The following is a 27,442-nucleotide window of genomic DNA, read 5'->3' as shown; positions in this document are numbered from 1 at the left end:
CATTAACATCATCCTTTGATGTCCTCTATTGTTCCTGTGTTTGTCTTGTGTTGAAGATGATCACGGCATTGCTATGACAATCAGCTAAGAATCCCTCCTACATCGAAGGGGCACTAACTTCAGTGTATAAGGAAATTGAGAAAAGCACCTGCCAACCTACCAAAAGTGAGAATAGTTGATGCGTGCTGAGCCGTACCATACAGAGGAAACAGAGCTACTGAAATCAGTCTAAATCTCCCTGAATTTGCTGAAAAATTGCTAAAAAAAAAAAAAAAGCTATTTGTTTTTCATGATAATAAGAATATTATCATGTGGTATGATTGAAAGCTCGGGGGAACTTGCGATGAGATTATTTTGTCAAAAGCAACTGATAAAGTAATTAGTGTGAATTTGTTATCTTTGCTCTTTAATATTGGTGTGATTACCATCAAATTATTGTCATCGTTGCTCTTTATTAGTGTGATCGTTGAAAGCACATTGGTAGAGCGGGTTGGTCACTTATCACAGGGTTGGAGGATTAATCCCAGGCTGCTCCTGTATATGTGCGAAAGGTGCAAGAAAGCTGTGACAACTTTTAGTAATCACACAGAAATTTTGTCTAGTGTGTGAATTTTCCAAACAAATATGCAGCTGATTAAATTACCAAAAGACAAACAGTGACACACCCTTTCCTTAACCTCATTCAAAAATACAGGATTTTTTAGATTCTTTACAATATAAATTATTTAACACACTGTCTATGAGTGTCAGCAGCAGATGGATGCAGATCATTTGGGAGATATGCTGAATCCTTCACTAAATGAGCACAAACTCTGTACACTGTACACACACTAATTTCTTTATTGTAAACATAGATATTTGCAGTAACTGAAATATATTCCATGAAATGCCATTTGAAAAGTCAGCAACACTTTGCCAAAAGTGAATGTCTATGTTAAACATGAAAAATTATATTTGAACAGAGGCACAAGCATGTAGCTGTGAGCTAAATCTAAAACAATTAAATCCAAAAACTGAACTGACAAGAAGGCTGAAGGAAGCAGCTTTATCAGGCATTTAGGCTGTCACAGGTCCTAACCCGTCTCCTGGTTTAGTCAGCAATACAACACAGGGGCAACACAGGGAGTACAAGACATACAGTATGTTCATGAAAACTCAAGGAGAGGATTCACTCAATAAAGGAAAAAAATGGGTTTGGGAGAAAGAGGCATCCCATTACAAAAAAGCAAAAATGATACACTAATCTACATGGTGTCATTATAGCAATCATTTCTTAAGATAGTCATAGATATTAATGATACTTAAATAATGGTTTAAAAGCAGAAAAACCTACCAAAATAACACTCATTCAAAGCCTCATAAAGTCTCATACATATCTTCAAGTGATGCTGCACGCTAGAGGCTCCAGGCTTAATTGGCTTCCACTCGCATCTAACCCTAACCCATCTCTGGTTCTGCTGAGAAGGCTTTTTTCTCTTAATTTCTTTAACAGTCAGTTGTGAGTCTGACAATGTTAAAGGAGTGCAAAGATAAATAATTGGCGTATTCTTAACATAGTGACCATTTTGCTATTAATAGAACCTTAAGAGCAGTAAAGCCACAAGTAAAATTTGGTTGTTGGCCTGTTGACGGCCCCAGGGGGAAAGTCAAGGGTCAGAAAGCAACAGTATATGCCATGTGCCACTTGTGCAACTGTGATGATGCTTCCCCTTCCCTTACAAATAATCCTGATAATACCTGATCACAAAAAAAGACAAAGCAATAGTAGTCATTGTCTGGAGTAAAAATCAACAAAATGTGACTACTAGTTTTCCAGATATCTGGTCACCAAGACATCTTTACTAGAGGTGTGGAAATATTTTTGATTATAAGATGCATCAGGATGCAGATATGGAAGATTTATCTGGATATTGCAGCCTATGTTGACTGTGGATTATCCAGCCTCGGCTGGAGAATAAGGTTTTAAAGTTACACTTGCTCTCAGCTCGGATATTCATATCCCATCCATGACTGTACAGGGGTTCTGACTGAGTGACCTCAGCACTTTGATGATATGAACCCAATTTTAAATGCTTTCTAAAGAACTTACCATGATAGTAATTTTGGGGAAACTAAAGCATCATTACTGCTGTTCACTGCGACTGAGCTGTCATAATGAGGAGTGCAGGTTGTTGAGAACTGCTTCGTTCAGTCTGAGTTTGGCCTTCATTTGAGAGATCTCCTCCTCTTGTGCCAGCTCGTCATACTGCTGCTGTAGTGATGTGGAAGCACAGGCTCCCCCCTGAGAGGCCCTCTTGTTCCAGCTCTGGTTGCCACTGTGCTCTACAACACCAACAATGTTGTCACATTCCCCACCGACAGGGTTTATGTTCCTGTCCATATCATTGTTTGGATTGGTGCCATCAGCTTCTTCACTGACCGAGTTCTGTATCTCAGTGTCATTGTTGACCACTTCTTCCTGCTCCCCCTGAAGCTGAAACCAAGCTGACGCATGGCTTGTTGCTTTCTCTGCAGCCTGTTCTAATCTAGCATCCTTATGACAATGGCTTTGCATGTTGTGCCCACTGCCAGTGGACTGAGGGACAGAACGTGCAGTCTTGGCTGAGGGTGCATCTAATGTGTTTTCACTTTGTGTTTCTTTACATGTGGTGTGCCTCTTCTTGGGACCATTTTGATTTTGCAGCTCCTGGACAAAATACGAAGTGGTGTCACAAAAATCCACAGTCCACAGTACAGAGCCCAAGACCTAACGTATGCCATATGTGATTACTTGTAAAACTAACCCATACTAACATCTAACTCAATAATCACATTGGTGGCAACAAGTGGCTGTGCTCTTGAGTGGTTAAAGTCCTATCTCTCTGACAGACATTTTTCTAAGGACCTTGGCAGCTCCATTTCCTTGTCTACCTTGCTTGTGGTGTACCCCAAGGCTTTTGTCTGGGCCCTAATCTTTTCTCTATTTTCATGTTTCCTTTGGTAACACACTTATTTGTGGGGGTTTGGTGTGAATGTGTCCCAGGTTACAGATGTCATGGATTTATTTAACACATTTTTGACAGAATTACTGGATTTTCTCTGAAATGGGAAAAATAATGAGTTTTAATGAACACAGACTAGGTCAAATATCAGTTGAAAGTGTATTTAAGTGCCTGTAAAGCAAATAACTCACTCTAAAAAGTGGATTTAGTGACAAGGTACTATTTATAGTTTCCATGAAATGGCTAGACGAGAACTGTTTGCATCTGCATATTTAAATGTTTGTCTAATTCTGCCTGCTCGGACTCTCAGCTCCAAGTGAATATGGCCTCTGAGACCGATGGAGGCCAGTTTTAAGACAGGAAATATAGTGCCAAGGTGTTTTTTCTACTTGGTATGGCTCCTGGCAACCCGGGGCTGAGTCAGTTAATAGGAGTGGCTGCACGGCTAGTAGAGCTAACTAGCTAATATCAGCTACAGTTATCAGCAGTAAATAGTTACTTCAGCAACAAGTAAAGCTATCTGTGCATCATACTGCACGCCCTGTTGTCAAACTGGCCTTCGTCTGTCTTGGAGGCTCTGTTTGGTCCTGTCCCAGCTGTGGTCATTCAGAGCTGTCCTAACCTTGACAGATAACCGCGTTGCAGTTCATAGTATAATCAGTTCAGACAATTACGTGAATCAATTTATAGGGAATGTAGTTCAGGCCTAGGCTTGGAAATTAAATTGGGATTCACTTGATTCAGGGATGGCTTAAAATAAAGATATTATTTATTTTGCACTTAGTACTCTGCATTACTTCAGCTGTGCCCTACATTGTAACCAATCCTGTCCTTTTTACAAGTTTAAATATCTTTGAAGCGTACAGCAAACAGTTTTGTTTGCGGGGGATGGCAACCTGAGGCTGTCTGTTTCGAGCCCTGCAGCATGAGCGCTAACAGCTTACGCTGCTAAAAGCTGACTGAGCTAATAGCTTACAGTGGAGCTAAACACTGCAGGACTGACGGTTTCTGTTTTGAGGAACATGAAGTGAACTACAGTTTAATGTGACAACACAACTAGTTTTAATAAATAACCAACTAACTTTAACTAATATTTTTCTCTTCTTTAAAATCATTCTTTCTCAATTTACTCTTTTTTCAGATAAAGCCATATGAAATTTGCATTATAATACTCACCTTATATGTGGTGGAGTGACTATCTTCTTTTATGAGAAGATCCTTTGGCTGATTTGAGGAGATTTGGGGCACAATGACATTCAGTCTTGTCCTTTTTAGGTCTTTGTCTGCAGGTCTTTTGTTTCGCTGCAGGAGGATAGAGATGTCACAGATACATGTTTTACTGCGTGCAAAAGCTTTCTTACTCTACTGTCAAAATGGTGCTTTATATCCATTTTCACACATTGATATCCCCCTCAGGCTATAGTAACATTTCCTCTTCCTCTGACTTCACATCTAGTCTCAGCATCAAGTCAATTTTTAAATGTCCAATATTTTGGTCTATGACCAAATACCTGCAAAACTTATGACTTTGCCATTAGCGAACACGTTTTGCATGCTAACTAAGATGGTGAACATGTTAACATTATCATTGTGAGCATTATAGCATTCTGACAAAGCACCACTGTGCAGCCTCACAGAGCTGATAGCATCTGCAGATTATTGCAGTATATTGTTTCACCTCCAATTTTGGCAACTATACTTGTCAAAAGACCTGCCATGTTTTTCCCAGGTTTACTTCTTGTTGCTGTGACTTGAATGTAATCGCCAACTGAAATGTCATGTTACCTTCGTCTGGCTTTTAGATGACACGTCTAATGTGGAAAGAACTGAAAATTGGGAAGCTGGCTTGGTTCCATGTGTCTCCTGTTGATGCTGGCTTCGACTGGGCTTCCTTATGGACAGGTAAATGCGTCCATGGTAGATGACGACAGCATCTTGGTAGGTCTGCGGTGCGGAGCCGGGAGGTAACTGGGATCTGCGAGGAGTGTGTGCAGAGACCTGTCCCTTAGGCATAGTGTCCTGTAGTATGTTGTAAGCTGCATGGTTGGAGGAGACAAAAGACATTCGGAAGGGACCTGGTGCAGCCCGAAACTCTTTAGCCATTAGTGATGACATGTTTTCTGTCATGCTGTTTCCTGTGGAGGAGGTCGGTCTCTGGCCTTTCCTTCGTAGGACTGCTGGACAAATCCATATGCCTTCTGGAGATTCTGCAAGCTTCCTGGAGCCCTCAGTGTCATACAATGGGACGCCCATTCGTCTGAGCACTGAGTTAGGTAAACTCCACAGACAGATGTTTTTCACCTCAGCCTCCACTGGGATGTAGATTTCCAGACTTTCAAGGAGATCCATGCTCTGTGTATTTCCCTGTGAACACATAAAGACTATCAGTAAAGGTGCACAGGGCTCCTGGCTGGGACATATGTATTAGTTCATTTTTAGATTCCTTATGATGCCAACTATCAAACAAAAACATTTAGTTGTTTTTTATTAGTCACAGACTCCTCATTCTTCAAGTCGGACAGCCATTTTGTTTGTTACATTAACAGGATAAAACAGAACCTTACAAAAATGTGCTTTGATAGTAATTCAATTAGGAATTATAAATAAGGAGAACCATAAAGCTATTTTTATATAGTGGCACACTTGCTAAAAAGAAATCCAACTGACAACATTCAATGTTGGTTAACTGATGAGAGAAGCTGCAATTTGGGGGCACCAAATCCTAATCTTGACCCGTGCACCAAATGTCAAGTGCCGGCCCTGCTCTGACAGCAGCCCCTCTGTTGTTTGTTCAACAGCAGCTCTGGTTTGTTTCATATCATAATAAACTGAATACTCCTTTCAAACAAAATGAAAAATTGGAAAACTCTGAGGCAATTAAGCTCATCTTAGTTTGGCAAAAGAGACCAACTTGAATTCAGACGGTGTACGGTTGTATTTTTCTGTTTAGTAAGAAAAACAGATTTAAAATATTTGATGTCTTGACATTTTAACAAATTCTTCTATCCTCCTCGTCTCACATTAACTTTTAGATGCTGTGACTTTAATGAAGTCGAAATCCCAAACAAAACCGTTGTGCTTATCTCATACCCTATTTCACATATATTGAGGAATATATAAAAGAACTATTCACATGTTACAAACTAAATATTTGAAATTCCCAACTCCCTAAGGCAAATAAATCAATGTCAACATTTGAAATGGATTGTATCCACTCAGTGAATTGTTACGACAACTGTGGTTTGTGATGACATTTTCCAATGTATGCATTGGAAGTGTATGGTTTGATGTAGGCTACATGTGTGGCTTTGCCAAAAGGTTCAACTTGAAACCATTTTTTCAAGAGAGACTTTCTGATTAAAAACACATATTGGACTTTTAGATACACGTATCAAGACTACATAAAAGTGAAAGTGACAACTACGTTAAGTGTATTTCATGAGTTTCTTCTACCACAGTCCTTAAAGTCATAAAACATAAAAATGCAAAGAAACTCTCTAGCATAAAAGCAAAATATGATTTACAAAAACAGCCTCGACTCCCTATGTTTCAATCCAGAAAAGAATACAGGAGGTGAAGGTGAAGACAGCCTTTCTCGTTCTTCACACACAGTACGCCTCGGTAACGTTAGCTAACGTCACCCTCACCTTCTCGTCAACACCTGGGTCTCGTGCCACAAGTAACGACTTGGACATGCTCGAAACGAGCCAAAGCACATCAACGCGTTCCTGTCAACACCAGCTGAAGTTAAATGACAAAGGGTTCTGCATTGCTGCTCATACCTCCATCAAACATTAGTATCCACCTTCAGTGTTCCTGATTGTTTTGTAGCTTGTTCACTTCCTCGCCAGTCAACAGTACTTACGGGCCGTGCTCTTCAGAATAAAAGCGTCACCCAAACAAATACAACTAAAGATCTTGCACAGCGCACAATATGCAGTGCCTTATTCTGCACTTCATCCACACACAATTTAGTAGAGTTTGAAAATAATTCCGGCCTTCGTGTTTGCCCAAGTAGTAGGCTACACAGTAACTATTTCGTTTGTACAATCCCTTCGTTTGTTCTTAATGCTCAAATATCATCACACTGCTTGTTCTTTATAGATGTCAAAGTCAGTGGGATACTGTGCAAAGGTGTATAATGACGTACATGGTTATTCATTAACAATCAATTACGAAATATACAGTGGTTAATTGAGTCTGGTAGTAGCTGGCTCGTTGTTCGCAGCCACTAGATAACAAAATATGTCATAACACGTTAATCATTTTCTGTAACCACTTCCTCAACTTTATGATCATTTGGTGAGTAAATGCCAACGTGCATCCCTACCCTGTAATTAGATCAATTCAAATATTTGTAGAATAAGAATTCCAGACTTTTATTCTGAAGGCCTACCAGAAGTGTGACGAAGCACACATTTTACGCTGCATTCAAGTACACGTGGGATTTTCACCATTTCCCCTGTCTGGAAGTCGTCCCAACGACTTCGGTGTGCTCATCGAGAGCTATGGTGGAAACAGCATGGATGCTACAAAAGATGTGTCATATTTTATTACATAGAGCGTTTAAATAACATATTTGTTTGAAAATTAAAAAGTTATTTTTGTCCCAGACTTGCTACAACAGTAGCCTACATTCCATGAACCACTTATATATTGATTTGCCTGACTTGTTGTCATGGTTCATACTAATAAACCGTTTTACCAACTAATAGGCTATAGGTTGACATGGACAGCAACGGTTACAACCTAACACTATATTACAAATTATGTGTGAGCAAAAAATTCATACGCAGTTCGTGAATTAATTAATTATAGAATTTTTCCGATTATTCAGACATAACATCAATGCACCATTATACTAGCTTCACATCTTAACTTTCGGTATGGAAAGACTGCGTTCAGTTTCGTTTAGCCTATTTAAAAACGGACGATGCACATTGATAAAACGCATGCTAATACATGAGTAAAAATAGCAGACTTCATATAAGACATCTCATAACAAGATTGTAATCTGCAAAATTTGAGAAGTAGATTAATGTTTAAATTTAAATTTCTTCTTGAAGACAGAGGTAGTAGCCTACAGAGATCATCTCTGGATGACCAACTAAAATCTCGTGCGGAACGGATTACTACGGAGCCCTAAAGGGACATGGGGGAAAACATGTCCTTGTAGGGGCTCCGTAGGTTACAGATTTTATTGAGAAAAAAAAGAAGAAAGAAATCATGTGAAAACTTCATGGGATTTCACAATTTCCGACTTTCCTGAACTATTTAATCACGTTAACAACTAGAAGCAGAAACACAAGCAAATCTGTGCTAATCCCACCTAAACAGTTTTTGGCGGATATTGCTAAATGGACTTTAAAGGATAAGTACCGTTTTTTACAACCTGGACCTTATTTCTGGCAAAACATATGGTCATTTACTCACCCAGATAACTTTGGTGTCATTCGGCGTCGTTCGGACGAAATTAGATCCAGTGTAGCGGCGATATATCCATATAATGGGAGAGACGGGGCAGCGACACACAGCCTCTATATAATGCATTATCTGCCACGAAACTAGTTAATTTCATCAATATTTTGTTATGAAATGCTAGCGCTATTAGCCTCTGAGTCCGGGCTCGTCTATTGTCAACATCCGGGGTCTGTAGGCTGATCTACTACCTCTGACCTGGAAGATGTCGTCTCTGAGCTGCGCGCGCACCCGCGACAGCGCGCCTTGTTTACCTGTAGCTGCTACTGCTAGTTTGACCCCGGATGTTGATAACGGACGAGCCCGGACTCAGAGGCTAATAGCGCTAGCATTTCATAACAAAATATTGATGAAATTAACTAGTTTCGTGGCAGATAATGCGTTATATAGAGGCTGTGTGTCGCTGCCCCGTCTCTCCCATTATATGGATATATCGCCGCTACACTGGATCTAATTTCGTCCGAACGACGCCGAATGACACCAAAGTTATCTGGGTGAGTAAATGACCATATGTTTTGCCAGAAATAAGGTCCAGGTTGTAAAAAACGGTACTTATCCTTTAATATAACCGTAATGCAGCTTCATAATAAAAGTTTTTAAATGACTAAATAACAGGGGGGGGTTTATTTTGAAGAAGTTATAGGGAATGAAATGTGTTTGTAAGTAAATTATAGAAGCCACTTTGTTAGCGGTGATTCTTTGATAGTACTGCAGGGATTGTGACAAGCGCGTCATTGGTTTAAGACACACCTTCAAGCAGGTAGCTCAGTTGTGGTGGAAATGCAAAATCCCGGCCGTGCTGCGCTGCCGCACCGAGTCAAACCGAGTGGAGACAGGCCGGCAAATGTAATGGAAAAAGGCATTAATCTCCTTCACTGTCAAGGGTAGCAGTTCATTCTCCCTGGACTGTAGCACGCTCTGCATTTCATTCAAGAATGACCGTACTGATTCACAATCGAAAAAACATGTTGCAAACATTCACTCTCCCCCTCACAATTATTCACACTAAATCTCCGTCTTTAAAACTGGTTTGTTGGGTAGATCTCATTTAAGACTTTGGAGTTCAGTAGATATAAAATGTCTGCCTGGCCTTTTAGTACCCTCTGCTGGTCTGTTTTGATTACTGTCGCTCTGTTATGATTCGTCTTTGTAGGAAATTGATTGACATTTGGCTGATTTTCATGTTTGAGTGGGGAGTGTTGTTCTACACCTAAAAATAATCTAATCATTCTGTGAAGAACTCATTCTTCATTAAATTTTGTGGCCTACTTTCAGTGTCAATGTATCAACCTAATGTATCAACATCATTTTATGTTATTGCATAAAAAATAAAATATTCCTTTATTTGTTGAAGGCTTACAGCAGTTCTTTGGGTCTATTATTATATCTAGTGAATGTGTCCAAACTCTTTGCAGTCACTGTACATATGTAATAAGAGGTCTTGAAAGTCTCACAGTTTAATATACTTTCTTCATCCACTTATCTGCAGATAAAGCTGTTACACACTAGTCATATTGTATGTGCTGTACCATTTTTATAATCAAATGACAGTGGTACAGATTAAAAATAGGCTATCATAACATGCCATGTGGCTTACAAGCTGTAAATGAGAAAACTATTTATTTCCAAAATTCAGCAATACTGGACAGGAAACCTGAACATATGTCACATGGGTAAAGTAATGATTTTATTGTGTGTATTTTAAGCTCCCAGTGTGTTTTTTAATTCGCAACATTTCCAATTTTAGCGTGTAGTTTTATCTGTGTTTTTATTGCATGTATTGTACACTGGGAGTGTGTTGTGACACCCCCGGCACAATCACCTGCACCTGAGAGAGTGAGATTGGCAGCTTTTTAAAAGCATCAAGAGGAAGCAGGAGGGGAGAGAGAAACAAGATGCATAGAGCGGGTGAAGCAGCAGGAAGTGGAGTAGGAACAGAGGGAGAAGCACCGACCACAGCAGCCACGCCAGAGCCGCCATTGGACGGAGAAGCCAGGTGGCTGATTGACAGAAGGCTGCCCTTCTGTGTGAGTAGCGGCCCTGGATGACGTGACTCATGATACCTGTATGTGTGTTAAAAGTGCAGTGACTGCCGTCTTACCTCCCGATAGCTGGAGGCTAGTACCCAGCAGAGGACGACGGTGGTGGATCGGCAGATCCAGGCGACTACGGTTAGCATTCCGACATACAACTATTCCGACATGCGAACGTCCCAGCATTCCGACAAAGTTTCACCATAATCCGCAACCCATAACCCTAACCCTTTTAAAAGATGTGTTGGCATGGCAAGACATTTCAAAAATAAATAAATACCACCATTCCGACCTTAGGAGGCAAAAAATGTCGGAGTGATGGGATGTTTCATTAAAGGTTTAAGTGTTGCCATTCCGACAATTAGGGCCTAATGTCGGAATGGCGTTATGTCGGAATGGCGGTTCCCCCCGGCGACACGGGACCACGAACACAGGACGTATCGACGCTCTTTCTACGGGCAACAGAGCCACTCTCACCGGCGTTCTGCACGTGTGCTGCAGCCCCTTCCTCCCGCAGATAAGACTCCAAACTGTTTTATTGGACTTTCTCGCCTCTTAGTTTAAGCTCCCTCATTTTAACCTTTTAGCGCCTTTTTACCAGCCCCGTGTCTTATCATTTTTTATGGACTTTTACCCGTGGTTACCTGATTTTATTCTGTGAATAAATATCAGTGTTTATGCTCCAAGTATCCGTTGTTTCTTGGTTTTAGCAATTGCTCTCTCGCCTGATTTTAAACTATACAATCATTTTTAATACATCTATTATACAAACAAACAAACAAACATACACCATAGCCCACCCCACACATACATCTTGCCTGATTCATTTTTCCTGCAACAAAAAGGAGCATATGAGAAGTACAGAGGTCATATTTAGAGAAGCTCCACCCTATTTCCCTTCTGACAACTACACACCACCTCTTCTTGCCTTCTCTTTACACCCACTTTTTCAAAATGGCAGAGTGGGTGGAGTGAAGTGCAAAATGACACTACACCCCAAACTGCATCGGTTTGATTTGTTCTCCAGCAGTTTTGAAATACTGAATGCCACACAAATTGCTGTGTTTCGAGGCCATAACCGTGGAGTCAACACTGGGGGGACCAAAAGCTGCCTGGCACAGCTGCATCATGTGGCCCAACCATAATCATATTCACTTTGATCCATAGAAAGATTTTTGTGCAGTATTTAACACAATAGAAATCCTAATTTTCTCTCTCTCTCTCTTTACTCTGAACACACCAGAGTGAACATGGAAGAAATATTACCAGTAAACAAGTGGTGTTTCTTGATCAGGTACTAACCATTTCTGATCTGAATGGCAATGATTATTATATCGACTCATCTTTTGTACTACCGTACACTTCTATCATCTGACTGAATGTTACTCATTTTCTAACTGCTCTTAACTTACTTTTCTTCTTCTCTGAGGCTGCCCCAAAAAACTGTTGAATGTCACTGGCAGTGCCACCTTTTCTCTTGCTCATGATTACGATCTGTAAAATTACACATGCAGCACTACATAAACGATTGACACTTTACTCAAACTTCCCAATTGGGCTATATTACAATTATAATGTAATAAAGACATTTACGTTAGCTGAGTGCGACCGCACTGTTGGTTGCTGGGTTAATGTGTTGCTAGCAAACTAACTTACCAGTGATGTTCCTAACTCCATGCAAAGCATACGAGTGGAATATGTGGAAATGTATATGGGCTGTTTGCTAACTAATGCACAGAATGTATACTAGCTAGCTGGCTAACATTCTGACAGGAATTTGACTGTGAAATTCCTGTCAGAATGTTAAATAGCCAGCAAGCTAGTATACATTCTGTGCAACATTGCAAGACGATAAGCATTCATGAAATTACATTTATCAAAACACTTTATACAATCACAATCAACAATTATATATAGTCTACTTAACACTCATAACATTCCACTTTTACATATGTGCAATAAGTTCTGCTAGATGGGGTATCACCACTTGGACAAACAACAGTAGAACTGCAATACTAGAATTGGTAGTAATAATAACAGAAATGTGTTACATTTAGTAATAATTATGATGACATGTCTTATTTTTTTTTCTCTCTCTCTTTTTTTTGTCATTTGCTAATGATTATTTGGGACAGTGGTATGTCGTGGGGGTGTGCCCCCCCAGTATATATGGTAATCACAGACTTGAACACTTTGCATGTCTGTGTGACGGTGAGAGAGACAAGAAAAAGGAAGAATAGGATTGCCTTTCACACTGAAGAGAGGGTTTTGGGTAAAAGTTGTGAAATTAAAAATAAGTTTGGAAAGATTTGACTCGTCAGTGCTACATTGGATTCCCAGTTTATTAAGAGAAACAATGAAGCATGACAATCTCTTTGTATTCCACTTCCTTAAGTATAATTTATGCAGTTTATTTGACTTAACATGAATGTTGATATCTGTACTCTGAGTTCACTCCCCTAGTGTTATCTCTGACAGTTATTCTTACAGTTTCCTTTTTACTGACATACCAAATTTGAATTAGAGGCAGAATGAGTGAGATTTTCCTTTGCTAAAAACGATTTGTAGACAAAGAATAACCTGTTACCCTTTCAAACGGGAACACAGGCAGTGTCTCTCTTCCTGTGTGTTGTTGAGCCAGAGAGGAGGGGCCAACTTTGACTGCTGTGTTTACAGCCTCAGCCAACAACTGAAACCTGCCTGGGATCAGGTTCAAACTGTATCCTGCCGCTCCACTTGTCGACAACTCCCTCCTACAGGAAACATACTGGAGCTTCGAGTTTCAGTAGAGAGAAAGCAGGCAGGAATCCCCGCGGCTACACCGAGACAACAAGCTGGTAAACTGCTGCCACTCCGGCTTTCACTCAACCTTACCTTTATTCTTCCTTACGTACGTGTGTGTGTGTGTGTGTGTGTGTGTGTGTGTGTGTGACGGAATTAAATGACAGGCAGAGGGAGAGGCCGCTGGAAGAAGTCCGTGTTATGAACCATGACATCATGGCTGTTTTACTCCTGAGCCTGAAATAAATGAACAGAGCTGTAGGCTGCTGCCTCTTGATCTGCCACAGCTGCCTGTGTTCATGTGAATGGCTGTGCGAGACAGAACACTTCATTTGTGACTGATCAGTTAGATCCAATCTCATGTGTTTTTATCTCTCTCTCTCTCTCTCTCTCTCTCTCTCTCTCTGTGTGTGTGTGTGTGTGTGTGTGTGTGTGTGTGTGTGTGTGTGTGTGTGTGCGCGCGCGTGTGTGTGCGCGCGCATGAAAGAAGGCTATTACAGTAAAACAATGACAAACATTATTTCAAATGATTGCATTAGATAGGCTCAGTTCTCTGTCAAAATAATTAATACAAACTTTGGGTGGCCACAACTGAAGAACTTTCACATCATCCACAGGAGGTCAGGCTTTGCTTTAGGGGAATAGTTCGAGTTAGAGGACAAGACTGACCTTTTTGTTTTTTCTGTTTCTGTTAGGCTGTGAGGAGCTGGTATTTTTGATCTCTGAACAGAGCCAGGTTATCTGTTCACCCAGCTTCCAGTCTTTATGCTAAGTTAAACTCATCACCTCCTGGCCATTGCACTATACCTGACAGACAAGAGTTTATTATTTATCATCTAACTGTCAACAAGAAAGCTTTACTTTTGTACTACCCAAAAATGTCACATTTAACAACAAGTAATAACACTGGCATGAGGTATTAGCTGAACCCAACCAAGCCTTTCAGACCAAACTCAACTTGGGGAAACTATAATGCTTACATTAGCAAACAGGAAGTTCCACTGTGACTGTGCAAACTTATAACTGCTGCCTTCACATTTTCAGTACACAGTCAGCACATTAAGTACACAAGTCAGCACGTTAGTTACACAGACACAAAACAAGTCAGATAGAATAAAATAGACTAAATAAACTAAAAAGATATTTACAGTATTCACATGAGGTGAAAAGTAGCATTGAGGCAGGTTGGGTTGTGTATTAAGAGGCAGCAACAAGTTAGTGCAAATGTGCAAAAGTGAAAAATGCAATAGAGAGGAAGGGGAAGTGGGAAATGCAGTGACCATCAACAGGTTACTTATTGTCTGCAGTGGCGATTTTAGCTTGCATGATGCCCTGGGTGAACCTCACTTTCAGTGCCAACACACACATTCAGACCCCCCCCCCCCCAAAAAAAGAAAAATTCAAAAAAAATTCATGCACAAAGTAGCTTTTTATTAAACTAATATTTGCAATATTCTTAAAACCGAAATGTGCTTTATTTGGAAGCAGTTCATGATTTCATTGACTGTAGCCTACTAATTGCATTAGTTGTGCACTATTAGATGAATCCCCCGTTCCCCCGCACCAGTAGGGAGAGCTGAGGTCCAGAGGTGAACCTATCCCCGGGGGGGGGGGGAGGGGGGGGTGGAGTTTAGGAGCTGAACAGCCTTGGGAACAAAGGTTGCTCTCCTCCTCTGTGTCCTGCAGCCTGGGCAGCGGAGCCGGCATCCCGAGGGGAGCCACTCAAGCACTGGGAACAGAGCGTGGGAGGAGACCTGAAGGATCCTGAGCTGTCCTCAGTGTTTGCTGCTCGCACACGTTGGAAAGTGCTCTGACTGGCAGTCCACTGATTTCAGAACAGACTTTGACTGTGCTCTGCAGGCGTGTCCAGTTTTGCAGGTGATGGAGAAAGTGATGACACTCTTTATGAAGGAGTAATAAAATGTCCGTAGAATGTTCTTATTGACCCCAAAAGTGTTGAGCTTCTCCTCCACAAGCTCTACATTCCTCCCGTGGATTGTGCTGACAGCTGCTGCAGCCAGCTCCCTCTGCTTGCTGGAAAAGGTCACCGCCATCTATTTGGTATTCTCCGTGTTTAACTCCAGGGCTGATTTATCACACCACTCCACAAACTCATGCAGCACTGAGCTCAGGTGATGTGAGGGGCCTGAGAGCAGGGCCAGAAGAACTGTGTCATGAGCGTACTTTACCAGATGACAGTCTGGATGGGTGGACCTGCAGTCATCGGTGTAAAGGATGAAGAGTAGAGGGGAGAGGACGCAGCCCTGAGGGGACCCTGTAGAGGGGACTGAGACGTCGGAGAAGGTGTTATTGACAAGCACCCTCTGTGATCTATTGGTCAAGAAGTCTGTAATCCACAGGATCAGCTGGTCGTCCAGCAGATGGAGAGTTTCTCTGCTAGGATGTGTGGCTGTAGGGTGTTGAATGCAGAGGAGAAGTCTGCAAACAGGAGTCTGGCTGTGGTGTTGGGGTGTTCCAGGTGTTTGTGTACTGTGTCCATGATGAGTGTTTTGGCATCATCAACCCCTCTGCCTGCACAGTACATGAACTGGAGAGGGTCCATCAGTGGGTCAGTTACCGTGATGATGTGCTTCTTTATGACCCTCTCCATAGCCTTCAACACGAGAGAGGTGAGAGCCACAGGCCTGAGGCTGTTCAGAATAGTAGAATAGAATAGTTTTTATTGTCATTGTCAGGACATTGAATTTTTGTCGGAGCAGTCCTCCAGCTGCCTTGTACATATAAATAAATATAAACATATAAAAAAAAACAATTAACAATATATACAATAGGGCAAACAACAATAATTAAAATGTGTGCAAAGAAGTCCAAGCCTTAAAGGGGCCAGTGGTGCAATGTGTGTGTGTAAGTGTGTGTTGATGAGAGAGGGGGGGAGGGGGGGAGGGGGCATCAGTGTGGGAGGGGGGTGGAGTTCAGGATTGTAACAGCTCTGTGGTAGAAGGTGTTATTTAGTCTAATTGTGCGAGTGCTCAGTGTTCTGTAGCGCCTTCCTGAGGGCAGGGGGGCAAAGAAGCAGTGACCAGGATGTGTGCTGTCTCTGGTAATGCTCTTAGCCTTCCGGATGCAGCGGGTCTGGAAGATGTTCTCTAGTCTGGGGAGCTGAGTGCCGATGATCCTCTCTGCAGTCTTGATGATGCGCTGGAGAGCTTTCCTGTTCTCTGTGGTGCAACCAGAGTACCATACTGTGATGCAGTATGTGAGGATTGACTCAATGGCTGACCTATAAAAGCTCACCAGCAGCTGTTGTGGGAGGCGTGCCCTCTTCAAGCACCTCAGGAAGTGAAGCCTTTGAAGTCCTTTCTTGGCTGTCATCGTGGTGTTGACGGTCCAGGTCAGGTCATGGCTGATGTTGACCCCAAGGTACTTGAGGTTCTGCACAACCTCCACTGTCTGTGGTCGGCCCGTGAGGAAGTCCAGGACCCAGCTGCTAAAGTGTGTGTTGAGGCCCAGGTGGTCTAGCTTGGTGCCCAGTTTATGGGGGGGATGGTGTTAAAAGTGGAGCTATAGTCTATGAATAACATCCGCACATAACTGTCCCGCTGGTCCAGGTGTGTAAGGGCGGTGTGGAGGGTCGACCTGTTTGCCCTATAGGCAAATTGGTGGTGGTCTACGGAGGGGGGGATGCTGTTCTTTAAGCGTCCTAATACAAGACGCTCAAAGCATGCCATCACCACCGGTGTCAGAGCCACCGGCCGATAGTCATTGAGGGACCTGATGGCTGATTGTTTTGGCAAAGGGATGATTGTGGCTGTCTTGAGGCATATGGGGACAGAGGCCTGCAGCAGGGAGATGTTAAACAGGTCTGTAAGCACTGCTGTCAGCTCCCCTGCGCAGTACTTCAGAACGTGCCCTGGTACTCCGTCAGGTCCAGTGGCCTTGTTAGGGTTGATGTGCTGCAGGGTCTTTCTCACATCATGGGGGCTCAAATTCAGCACCGGTGGTGAGGGTCCCTGCTGTGCCCGCGTGTTGTTACTGCAGGCAGTGCAGTCAAACCTGGCAAAGAAGTGGTTCAGGTCGTCAGGGAGGGATGAGCTTTGTGCATGTGTGGAGCTGTTGCTGTTGTAGCCGGTGATGGTTTTGATGCCCTGCCACACTCGTGGAGAGTCCGAGCTGTTAAAATGCGCCTTGATACGCTTCTTGTAATAGTACTTAGCTTCCTTGATGCCTTTCCTCAGTCTGGACCTTGCTGTTCTGTAGGCCTCTGGCTTCAGAGCTTTGACTGAGCTCTTCTTGGGGATGGGGACCACTGTGGAGTGCTTCCATAGCTGGGGAACTGTGCCACTGTCCATGGATCGTTGAAACAGGAACTGAAACACGCCCAGCTGCTCTGCACAGCACCGCAGGACATGGCCACTGATGTTGTCTGGGCCAGGTGCCGTGTTCTCCTTGGTCCTCCTGAGGGCTCTTACCACCTCCTCAGTGTTGAAGGAGAGTTCAGCTGCTGTAGGTTTGAGGGAGGAGATGATTGCTTCTAGCCAGATGTTGTTGGGGGGGTTGTCTCCGTAAATGCAAGAATGGAGGCAGTCCTGTATTCATGCATGTGGTTGACGTTGGCTTGTAGCTCGTCTGTTTTGTGACGCAACAAGCGCACGTTAGCTAGGATGACTGAGGGGAGCACCCGGTGTTTACATTTCTCCCTCTTAAGTCTGGCCCTAATTGCACCCTTTTTCTTTCCCCTCCTGGTTACCTTCTTTTTATTGTTATTGAGTCCCCTTTTTCCAAAGAGTGATCCTGTTGTATTTCCTCAGGAAACATGTCTGTAGTAATGCCTTGATGGGAGTGAAGTGAAGCGAGCCACAGCAGAAAGTCTCTGGTGTAGGTGACTCGCGGCCCAGCCAGAAAAGCAGAAAGGCCCTCGGGTGTCCATGCTGAGATCGATGTAATTTTCCAGGCAGCGTGAAGTAATCCAGCAGTAAATAACAGCGACCAGAGAGCTGGCGGTTTAAACACAAACAAATAACAGACAATAGCAGAGCTGGCGAAGATGCTTACGTGAGTTTGAAAGTTTAAAATAAAGGGGAAAAAAGTCAGCCAGACGCCGTAAAAACCGGTTGGTGTCTAGCGCGGCAGAAAACATGTACGTCCATAGACGAACGAAAACACTCATGAATATCACACAAAAGTAAGATGCGTCTACACAGGCGGGTTCAGTTATTGATGATTGCGAAATGCCGGTGCAGCGCTGATTGTTAAACGGCGGGCAGCTCTGTTAATGACTCTGTAAGGACACTCCCACACAGAGCCTTAAAAGCCTGCAACTGTCCTCCAGTTAGTTAGAACTGAAGAAGCCTCTTGGATGGGAGGTTAAAACGTCTTCAACAAACTGAAACAAGTCCAGTTGCCTACGATACAGCACTTAGAATTACCATGACCTGGATGACTGAGAACCTTCATCAAAAGCTAAATGTAGCAAATTACTTAATTACAAAAGTTATTTTATTTACCACTGTCATATGCAGTATATCAATGATAAATATAAAACTCAGAAAGACTGATTCACATGTGAAAAATGACTTGATCGTTGGGAACCTAATTCCAGGTACCAGTATCGGAACTGTTCAGATGTGAACGGTACCCAATCCTATATTTCATTTTGAGAGTTGCTGGCGATCAACCTATTCCACATATGTCGTGAAAAGATCATGGTCTAGGTTAAAATAATTACATAAATTACATGAGTTAACTTACGCACATAAATATGTAAGTACCGGTAAGCAAAGCACAGGCAATGAGGTGGGGAGAGATGGGTAGGTCACACCTTCCAATGGTTTGCTACCTTTGCAAAGCAAATCTATTTGAACTCAAACTATGATTTCTTTCTCTTTCCCACCATATAACATCCCACAATTGTCAGAAGAAATGGAAAAACAAAGCTACTACATATTGAACCAATCAGTAGGCATCTTTTAGAGTCAGTGTTGAGTAACTTTACTTAAAAGTTCCTCATTACATACAAGATTTCTGCCATTAAAAGTAACTTGTTAGATTACTACATTATCTACTGAGTAATGCTTTAGAGTACTTAAGAGTACAGTATAACCTCTTTGTGACTCGTTGTGCATGTGGTTTATATTGTCCAGATGGCATTTAGCCAACTTTACATATACCTTTGAATATATTTACTCTACCGTCATTTTGTAGCCTTCTTTACAGCCCACAATCGGTAATCCTGCAATCTAATAATAGGAATGACGGATGCAATATAACATTTACATCTTTATTCTGCTAACAATCTGACAGTGAACTGGGCAGAGGCATAAATTATTAGGCACAGCTGTTCGGCCCTTATAGAGTTTATGATGCAGCTGACAAGCACTTATCCTCCAGGCACAACTTGCATTTCACTGTGATGTTGTTCTTTGTTCTTGAACTTTTTGTCCAAATATTTCCATGAAGTTAATGTTGTCCTCTCTGCAATCTCACTACACTGAATTAGCTAGCTATGCATGCGCACTGACACAACTGTAGGTTTACCTTCAGCTGCCATGCAGCTACCTGCTGAGCAGCAGGAGAGGAACAGAAACCGTGCAAACGCGTCAGGGATTTGATTTTATTTTTGTGGCGACAAAAGGAAAGAAAGACAGCAATTTTTTCCAGTAACGGATGGCTTTTATGTTACTCGTTACAACAAAGGAGTAATCTGAATACTCTAAGGGATTACTTTGTAACAAGTTACCCCCAACACTGCTTAGAGTTAATGAGTTGTGGCCCTGGAACATAGCTACAACCATATCTTATAAAACTAGTGTTGATCCTGCATATAAAAATGTGTGGGCACAATGGCCTTGCTAAAAAATGGATATGGCGATATATCGCATTATTTATTTTCACAATATACTGCATCGATTTCCAGCCCCAAACACCAATCCTTTGAAAGAAATTATTCATGTTTTAAACGAGTTGTGAATAGCCAACAAGCTCCGCTCCTGTAGATGTCGCAGTGCATGTAGTTGCCTCGAATTGCCGGCTGCCATTTCCGGCGGAGTGAATGAGTCAGTCAGAGAAGCATAATACAATACGGCTCATGATGCGTATTGTATTATGAAGTCCTCGCTAATACCAAGCCCTAGTACTTTGCTAGGTGTTTATATGTCAGCCTGTCTGTCTGTCTGTGGACACAAAAAAAACACAGCTTCTTCAGTGAAGTTATTCAGACAGTGATGCATCATGTGCATTTACAGTTACTGTTGCGTCTGCGGTTCTTGTGCACACAAACTGTAGATGTTCAATCAAATTGATCTGTCTTTGTCTCCGCACACAAGGTCACTGTCCCAGCTCTGTGCCATGAGGTCTTCCACCCTCCTTCTACTTCCCTTCCTCATGGGTGTGTGTGATGTTGAAGGCTCCTCAGATTTTAGAATCTGTGCCTTCAATCTCCATCACTTTGGGGATTCCAAGTCCCAGAAGAGCAATGTCATGCTAACTCTTACCAGGGTAAGACAAAGATGGATGGATTTGGCTTTTGTGGGTGTGAACTGGATTGGAACCAAACTGTTTTGGGGTGGTGGGGAAAACAAAATGGAGATGTCACATGCACACACACACTTATATTGAGCTGAGTTGCGGTCTTTATGTTCTTGCAATGATGTTTTTTGGAGATGAATTTCATTACTGCTGCTATTTGCTTTATAGTTTTGGATGGTTTGATTAGGCTGTTTTATAATTTTATTATTCCTATATTTCTTTATATTGCAATATATATTGCAGAAAAGAAAAATATTGCAATGTTAGTTTTTTCCAATATTGTGCTGCCCTATTAACACAAAATACTCTTTACCTGTACCTGTATCAAGAAGAATATGACAGTAAGAAGCAAAAGGGAAAGAGGCTATTGTGTTTGTCCGACTTAAACTGAACTCTTAAAGTCCCCACGCCGGGCATTGACCCGGTAGTCATCCATGGCATAAATCTGTAGCAGGAAACCGGGAAAAACAAAAGAAGATGACAACGACAAAGGTATTAATACAATATATATTATGTAATGACAGCGGCAAAAAGTCATCCATGTTTTCACCGTTCGCCATGTTAGGGTAGGGGTAAGAGACACATCACTTCATTTGTGACTGATAACTGAGCAAACAGCAAAAATACCAAATTATAGACCCTCACTCAAAATATGTCCTAGAGCACGGAGACTTTATATGTGGGTGTTTGCACTCACCATAGATGTATAATAAGAACTGGATACCAGACTAGAAGTTGGCTTCTACTCACTTGAATAAAAGCTTCTTGCCAAGCATGTGAACCAAAAGCGTTTTTTTTTTAGCTTCTGGGTTTGCCTCAGCGTTGTGCGATGCAAGGAAACTAGGTATCATGTCAGTTTTACAGACATGTCTTTCATAAGGGTGGTCTATGAGGAAAATGGAGAGGTCCAGCCCCCCTTCTGGTGTGCCCCAAGGGACCTTATTTTGAAAAAAAAAAAAAAAAAAAAAAAAAATGTGATAAATTTTTTTTATCTCAATGAAACCAGTGTTGTACAAATATCAAATATATCCAAAGTAAAAATATGTGTTCCAGCTCTTTTTTCCTCCCCAGCCCTCTTTTTGGTGTGTTAAAACAGAAAAACAGAACAAGCACCTTACTGCAACCCCTCACTTGCTACCCCAAACTCTCAGACGGAGATAAGAAAATAACATACAAAAAAACCTAACATGAATAAAAGACAAAAATAAATAGAACAGGGAGGAAAGCACAATAGGAAGGATGTTCAAGATGCTTACTTAAGAAAATAGATGCATTAAGAATCAGACGGGTCTAGAGAGGTAAGAATATTAAGGAGATAGGCTGCCATGTTTTATAGAAACTGGCAGTTGAACCTCTCAGGGAATGTTTCGTCTTTTCTAATGACAGACAGGACGTTAAATCAGTTAACCAAGTTGTGGTGGAAGGTGGATTTGGGCTTTTCCAGTGTAACAGAATACATCTACAGCCAATGAGTGAAGCAAAAGCAAGTTAATGTTTATGTCAGGCCTGGACAGGGAAAGAGGACTCAGAAGCAGATCTAGAGCAATTTGAGCAGGCTTTATTCGTGAAATTTGTTTTCTTCACTTGAACTCTTTAACAAAGTGATCAAACAAATAGGCTATGAGACAAAATATCGAATCTGCAGGCTAAGTAACAAAGAACAGAACAGAAACAGAATTGAGGCAAAATGTCCTCAAAGAAAAAGAATAATAAAACAGAAAAATCATTCCTGAGGAGGCAAAGAAAAAGGCTGACAACTAAACTACTCTGGCATGTATGGCTATAAAAAAAAAAAACTTAGAACAAAAATTCACTCCAACCGGAGGAAAAGGCTATAAACAAAAGCTACTCTCACGACTGACTATAAAAAACTTAATGAAACAAAAGGAGGCACTCCACCGGAGGCAAACAAATGGCTATGAACTTTAACTTGAATCTTACTAATAAATAATAACAAACAAAAAAATCACTCATTAAAGAGGAAAAGTACAAGAAATACAAACTTGGAAACGTGGCTTGAACAAGGCTGTGGACGAGGGCTGGGGTGCGTGACGAACACAAGACACTCTGGCACAGAACAAAGGGAGACGCAGACTATAAGACACATCAGATGAGGGAGCACAGGTGGAAACAATTAGGGATCAGGGGAGAGGTCAGACAGGTGGCACATGAGGAGGGGCAAGTGACCTGAAACGAGAGGAGAGTTACTTTTCAAAATAAAACAGGAAGTTCACGAGACAAAAAACCCAAGACAAGACACCCCTCACCGCGGTGTGAAGGTTTAATGCTTAATGAATGAGGCAGACTGGTGTAAGGGGTGCCCCAAAGATAGCTATCAAGGGGCTGGTATCTAGTATAATATAAAAGGCTTTGGTTAACGTGTTAAAGAAATGAGACCAGAACTCTGTTAGTTTTAGACAAGAAAAAAACATGTGGGTATGATCAGCCAGTGACAAGCTACATCTATCACTTGTATCACTAATACCTGTAAACAACCTGCCAAGCCTAGCTTTTGTAAAATTAATCCTATGCATGACCTGAAACGACAAAAAGTTTTTTGATCCTGTTTGAATTGTGCCATGAATCACACATATGATGTTTGTCAGTTTAAAAGATAGTCTTGCAAGTCACAGTTTGTTGTATCATTTAGTTTTGTGTGAAAGCACTCAGTGAATGACGTCATCTCGCTCAATACACATCAACAAACTCAGCACAGAAAAAGGATGAAAAAAGGGGAAAATCACAGTAAATCTGGCCATATTGACAACTGCAGCAGTCTTTCTGATTCCATATTTCCAATGTCTTTTATTTCATTTATTTCATGAAAAACAAACTGTCTGGAGTTAAAAAAAAATCTTTTAAAATGACACACGTGTAATTCAAGTGGGATCAGTACAATATTTGTCTCTCTCCTTTCACTGCCATCCATATTCTTGCAAAAATTAGGATCCATGGTGGTTCACCAGAAAGAGGGCTTTGCCAGTCTATGCGTTTTGGACCTCAGGGGATTTTTATAGTTGCAATACCATGAGTGGCCACTTGGCAGCAAGGCTGAGATGTTGCTGAGACATTTACTTTTGTGTTACTTTGCAAATTGCTTTTTAATTGCTGTGATATGTGTTCCAGATCATCGCTCGCTGTGATGTGAGTTTGCTTCAGGAAGTGAGAGACAGTCAACAAAGAGCTTTACCACGACTGCTTGACCGCCTTAACAGGTGACTCTCCCCAAGATCACTAATAGGTGGACCAGACCCAGATGCCGTCCTATCCAGAATTGGACATATAACTGATACATTTTTAAGAATTATTAAATTTTGAAAGAGCATTTCTCTTTTCTAACCTTTACAGCACTAGCAAACCAGGAAACTCACAGACCAATTGCGTACATTTTTAATCATGTATCATTATATTGCATTGAGCATTGTGATTCAAGTCATACAGATATACACACACAGATGAGAGATGAGACGAGAGGCAACAGCCAGAGACAAAAGACAGTGAAAACAGCTTTTAATCAAGAATGGACTCTTACATTCTTCCTCCAAACAGTTCAAATCAGTGTGTCTCATATCTGATCCTGTGGCGATTATCAGAAGCAACAAAGTGATGCACCACAGCAAGACGGCACAGAGTATGTTTAGAGCAAACAAACCCACTCAAATCCAAACTGAGGCGACAGGAAAAAAAATATTTGATATGGCACTAAATCTGAATCATAACACAAGTCAGAAATGGTGATGTTCTGAACATCAGAATCACGGAATTAACAGTTGTGTCCACTTTTCTGTCCGTCTCTTTTCGATTTTCAGGTATGACACTGAGCATGTGTATGATGCTGTGGCCAGTGAGAGACTGGGCAGGTCTGAATCATACCAGGAGCAGTATGTATTTGTTTACAGGTAAGCTAAACTGCTCATCCACACTCGTACCACCTTGCTGCTGGATGCACCAAAGTTAAGACGTCTTAAATACAGGCTGTAATGTGTTTTACTGACGTTGTACAGGACAGGTACAGTGACAGTCACTGGCCAGTATCAGTACCCAGATAATCGACCAGGAGATTTTGATGCTTTCTCCAGAGAGCCTTTTGTTGTCCGCTTCAAAGCCCCCAAGACAGGTCAGTCCTTTGACACTCGGGATTCCCATCTAAGATGAGGAATAGCATGGTGATGTTTAGGCATATAAACACGTTTCCTTGCATCCTCCCTCCCTCCAAACCCCATCTATATCTTCAGCTATAAAAGAGTTTGTCCTCATACCTCAGCACACCACTCCGACCAACACGACTAAGGAACTTGATGCATTGTATGACGTGTTGCAACATGTGAAGAGGATGTGGAAAACTGAGGTAAGGTTTGTTGGTGCTAACTATAACTACAGGACACATTCATAATGACCCAGTCGATAAGATTTTGTAGTTCTACCATCAATTTTGCTGTGTATGTGTGTATAAGAGCAGGATGTGATGCTTCTCGGGGACTTCAATGCTGACTGCGGCTACCTTGCTAAGAAGAACAGGAAGAACGTTCGCCTGATTACAGAGAGGAGCCTCTTCTGGCTCATTCCAGATAAAATTGACACTACTGTGCGATCCTCCACGTCCTGCACGTATGACAGGTGAATTCACACTCCATAAGTCCCACCACAAAGTGGCACCAGATCCATAGATCTGGTTGGACCCCAAGCCACTCAAGCCAAGGCTTGTAATGTTTTGTGAGTGTAATGTGAGTCTGTGAGGCTATTAGGCTGTTCAGACTTGATGTTACCATCCATCCTGAGTAATCAGATAACAGGTAGACAGCTCTAAGTACAGGTGTGAACACCCCCAAGAAGGATAATAGCAGATGATTGGGTTACACAACATCTGTTTCAACTTAGCATCGAACTAGTGACCGCAATATCCCCAGACTCCCTTATAAATCACGTGACTGTGAGAGTTGTTCGGTGAGGAGGAGGGTAACAAACTTTGCAAAAACAGATACGACAAATTCTAAATCATTGGTGCCTTCTTGTAAATTCAGCATTAAATCAAAACATGAAGTTGTTTGTTTCCATGTAAAAAGTGTCAGTTTGTGGCAGCATGGCTGTACCAGCCTGTCTGCTGTGTCTAAAGTGTTGAGTATTTTGGCAGCTGTTCATATGTATGTGGACAGATTCTGTCACTGCAATAGTATCATAACCATGCAAGATGCAGTCATGAAACAGGTGTGTAGTTGAGATCAAAATGATGTCCGCATTTGTAGATGGGTGTGGTTTCCTCTAATAACCAAAGATGGCCTCTGTGAGAGATTGGTGCAGTTTACTGTTGCCTAGTAGCGAAGCTACTGATCACAGCAACTCAGCTGAAATTATGCCTTTTTAAATGCTGTAGGGACTAGTTTCTTTAATATGCCGTCATATTTCAAATGAGAAAACATAAGTGTGTGTTTCAAGTATGCATTTTGGTCTGTCCGTTATGTGTTTTACAACAGGATCGTTGTACATGGGGAAAGGTTTGCCAGAGCAGTTGTGCCTTCTTCAGCTAAACCATTTAACTTCCAAATGGAATACCGACTCACAGAGGAGCAGGTAACAGGCTGCATGTTGTGAAATGTGAAACAGTAAAAAAAGCAAACAACCCATGTAAAGCCTAAAACTGTGTTCTATCGAAGTGTGCTGATGTTCGGAAGCTGTTTTGCCTGTGTTTTCTGTTCAGGCGCTTGAGGTTAGTGACCATTACCCGGTGGAGGTCCTGCTGAAGGGCGACACAAACAAAAACTTCTTCAGTGGTGGCACAAAGGAGACATCTCAATCAAAGTTCTTTTCTTTGTTTGTTGTCAGTCATCTTCTCTTCCAAATGTTAACATGTTGGCTTTAAAGTGAACTGCTGTGGACTTTTACCATCTCAGTCTGTGGACAATCCCAGGACAGCTTACTTCAGAGAACTAATGAGATTGTCATGATTCCACAACATGTGGAGTCCAACCTGCCAAATATCACTAATGACACATTCTTTGATGTTGGTTCAGAAAAATACCTACCAGTACAAACGGAGGCACTGAAATAATTTCATGGAGCAGAACAATTGATCAAATAATTTCTCTATGAAATGGTGTTGGAATTATGGAGGAGAAAAGGTGATGTGGTTACCACTATGATGTTGATGCCTTATATACAAGATATGCATTTTGTAAATACTTGGGATTGGTTCTGGAATGTGATAAATTAAATTTGTCAGAAACTCAAGTCATAACGTGTCTGGTGACTTTTTTGTAGATATTTCTGAGAATGGGGAGGGCAAATTCTGACAAATGATCACAGGCCATACCATGAAAGTAATTGTTTTGATGTCCTTTCTCTTTTTCTCCTGACTACAGTCTGTTCTTTGTTTGCTGTCGTATTCTCTCTGACTTCATGTTTACATTATACCCGACTATCTCATTTACTCTATAAAGCTACAGTACGTTTGTTGATTTTATGTCAACTCTGATCCAATTAACTTATAATCATATACATCAGTTCAGTCTTTTAACAAATAAATGATGAATTAACATAATGTCCAAGTGATTGCTCACTCAGAACATCATATTAAGTTTGCACTCTTCCCAGCATGCCTCTCCTGTCCAAATTAAAATGAAACAAAATGCAAGAAAAAACTGGATCACAGCTCAAACCAAGTACTTTGTTGACAGGGTGTCCGCGCAT

At 41.6% G+C, this 27,442-nt stretch overlaps 2 protein-coding genes across 5 annotated transcripts; one reads left to right on the top strand and one right to left on the bottom strand.

The window, feature by feature from the left end:
- Positions 1–815: 815 nt before the first annotated feature.
- LOC311265338 (uncharacterized protein) lies at positions 816–10,681 on the bottom strand. 3 transcript variants are annotated; one of them, XM_084366887.1, is made up of 4 exons: positions 10,561–10,681; positions 4,767–5,345; positions 4,158–4,283; positions 816–2,686 (listed from the first exon to the last, which is right to left on the bottom strand). In XM_084366887.1, the coding sequence occupies exons 1-4, from the start codon at positions 10,636–10,638 to the stop codon at positions 2,150–2,152; spliced, it is 1,320 nt and encodes a 439-aa protein (XP_084223013.1). In that variant the 5' UTR covers positions 10,639–10,681; the 3' UTR covers positions 816–2,149. The 3 variants fall into 3 exon arrangements, with proteins under 3 accessions (XP_084223013.1, XP_084223015.1, XP_084223014.1); XM_084366889.1 differs by lacking the exon at positions 10,561–10,681 and adding an exon at positions 6,764–6,830; XM_084366888.1 differs by lacking the exon at positions 10,561–10,681 and adding an exon at positions 6,629–6,757.
- LOC311265339 (deoxyribonuclease gamma-like) lies at positions 10,424–26,983 on the top strand. 2 transcript variants are annotated; one of them, XM_084366890.1, is made up of 9 exons: positions 10,424–10,486; positions 20,557–20,728; positions 23,885–23,973; positions 24,568–24,657; positions 24,763–24,875; positions 24,994–25,106; positions 25,218–25,375; positions 26,230–26,326; positions 26,454–26,983. In XM_084366890.1, exons 2-9 carry the CDS (start codon positions 20,579–20,581, stop codon positions 26,613–26,615), a joined length of 972 nt encoding a protein of 323 aa, XP_084223016.1. In that variant the 5' UTR covers positions 10,424–10,486; positions 20,557–20,578; the 3' UTR covers positions 26,616–26,983. The 2 variants fall into 2 exon arrangements, with proteins under 2 accessions (XP_084223016.1, XP_084223017.1); XM_084366891.1 differs by lacking the exon at positions 10,424–10,486 and adding an exon at positions 13,169–13,329.
- The last annotated feature ends 459 nt before the right edge of the window (positions 26,984–27,442 follow it).

Source organism: Pagrus pagrus (genome assembly GCF_965226575.1).
Source record: "Pagrus pagrus genome assembly, chromosome: 11".
Lineage (NCBI taxonomy): Eukaryota > Metazoa > Chordata > Actinopteri > Spariformes > Sparidae > Pagrus > Pagrus pagrus.
The sequence above is the reverse complement of the archived record's forward strand: the minus strand, read 5'-3'. Positions and strand labels throughout refer to the sequence as shown.

Excerpts from the sequence above, each read along its gene's own strand:
- LOC311265339 (XM_084366890.1), top strand. The coding sequence starts at position 20,579 with ATGAGGTCTTCCACCCTCCTTCTACTTCCCTTCCTCATGGGTGTGTGT. Across the intron at positions 20,729-23,884 it reads TCATGCTAACTCTTACCAGG|ATCATCGCTCGCTGTGATGT; the intron begins GTAAGACAAAGA and ends TATGTGTTCCAG. Across the intron at positions 24,876-24,993 it reads CTTCAAAGCCCCCAAGACAG|CTATAAAAGAGTTTGTCCTC; the intron begins GTCAGTCCTTTG and ends CTATATCTTCAG.
- LOC311265338 (XM_084366887.1), bottom strand. The coding sequence starts at position 10,638 with ATGCTAACCGTAGTCGCCTGGATCTGCCGATCCACCACCGTCGTCCTC. Across the intron at positions 5,346-10,560 it reads TAGCCTCCAGCTATCGGGAG|GGAAATACACAGAGCATGGA; the intron begins GTAAGACGGCAG and ends ATGTGTTCACAG. Across the intron at positions 4,284-4,766 it reads CATCTAAAAGCCAGACGAAG|CGAAACAAAAGACCTGCAGA; the intron begins GTAACATGACAT and ends ATCCTCCTGCAG.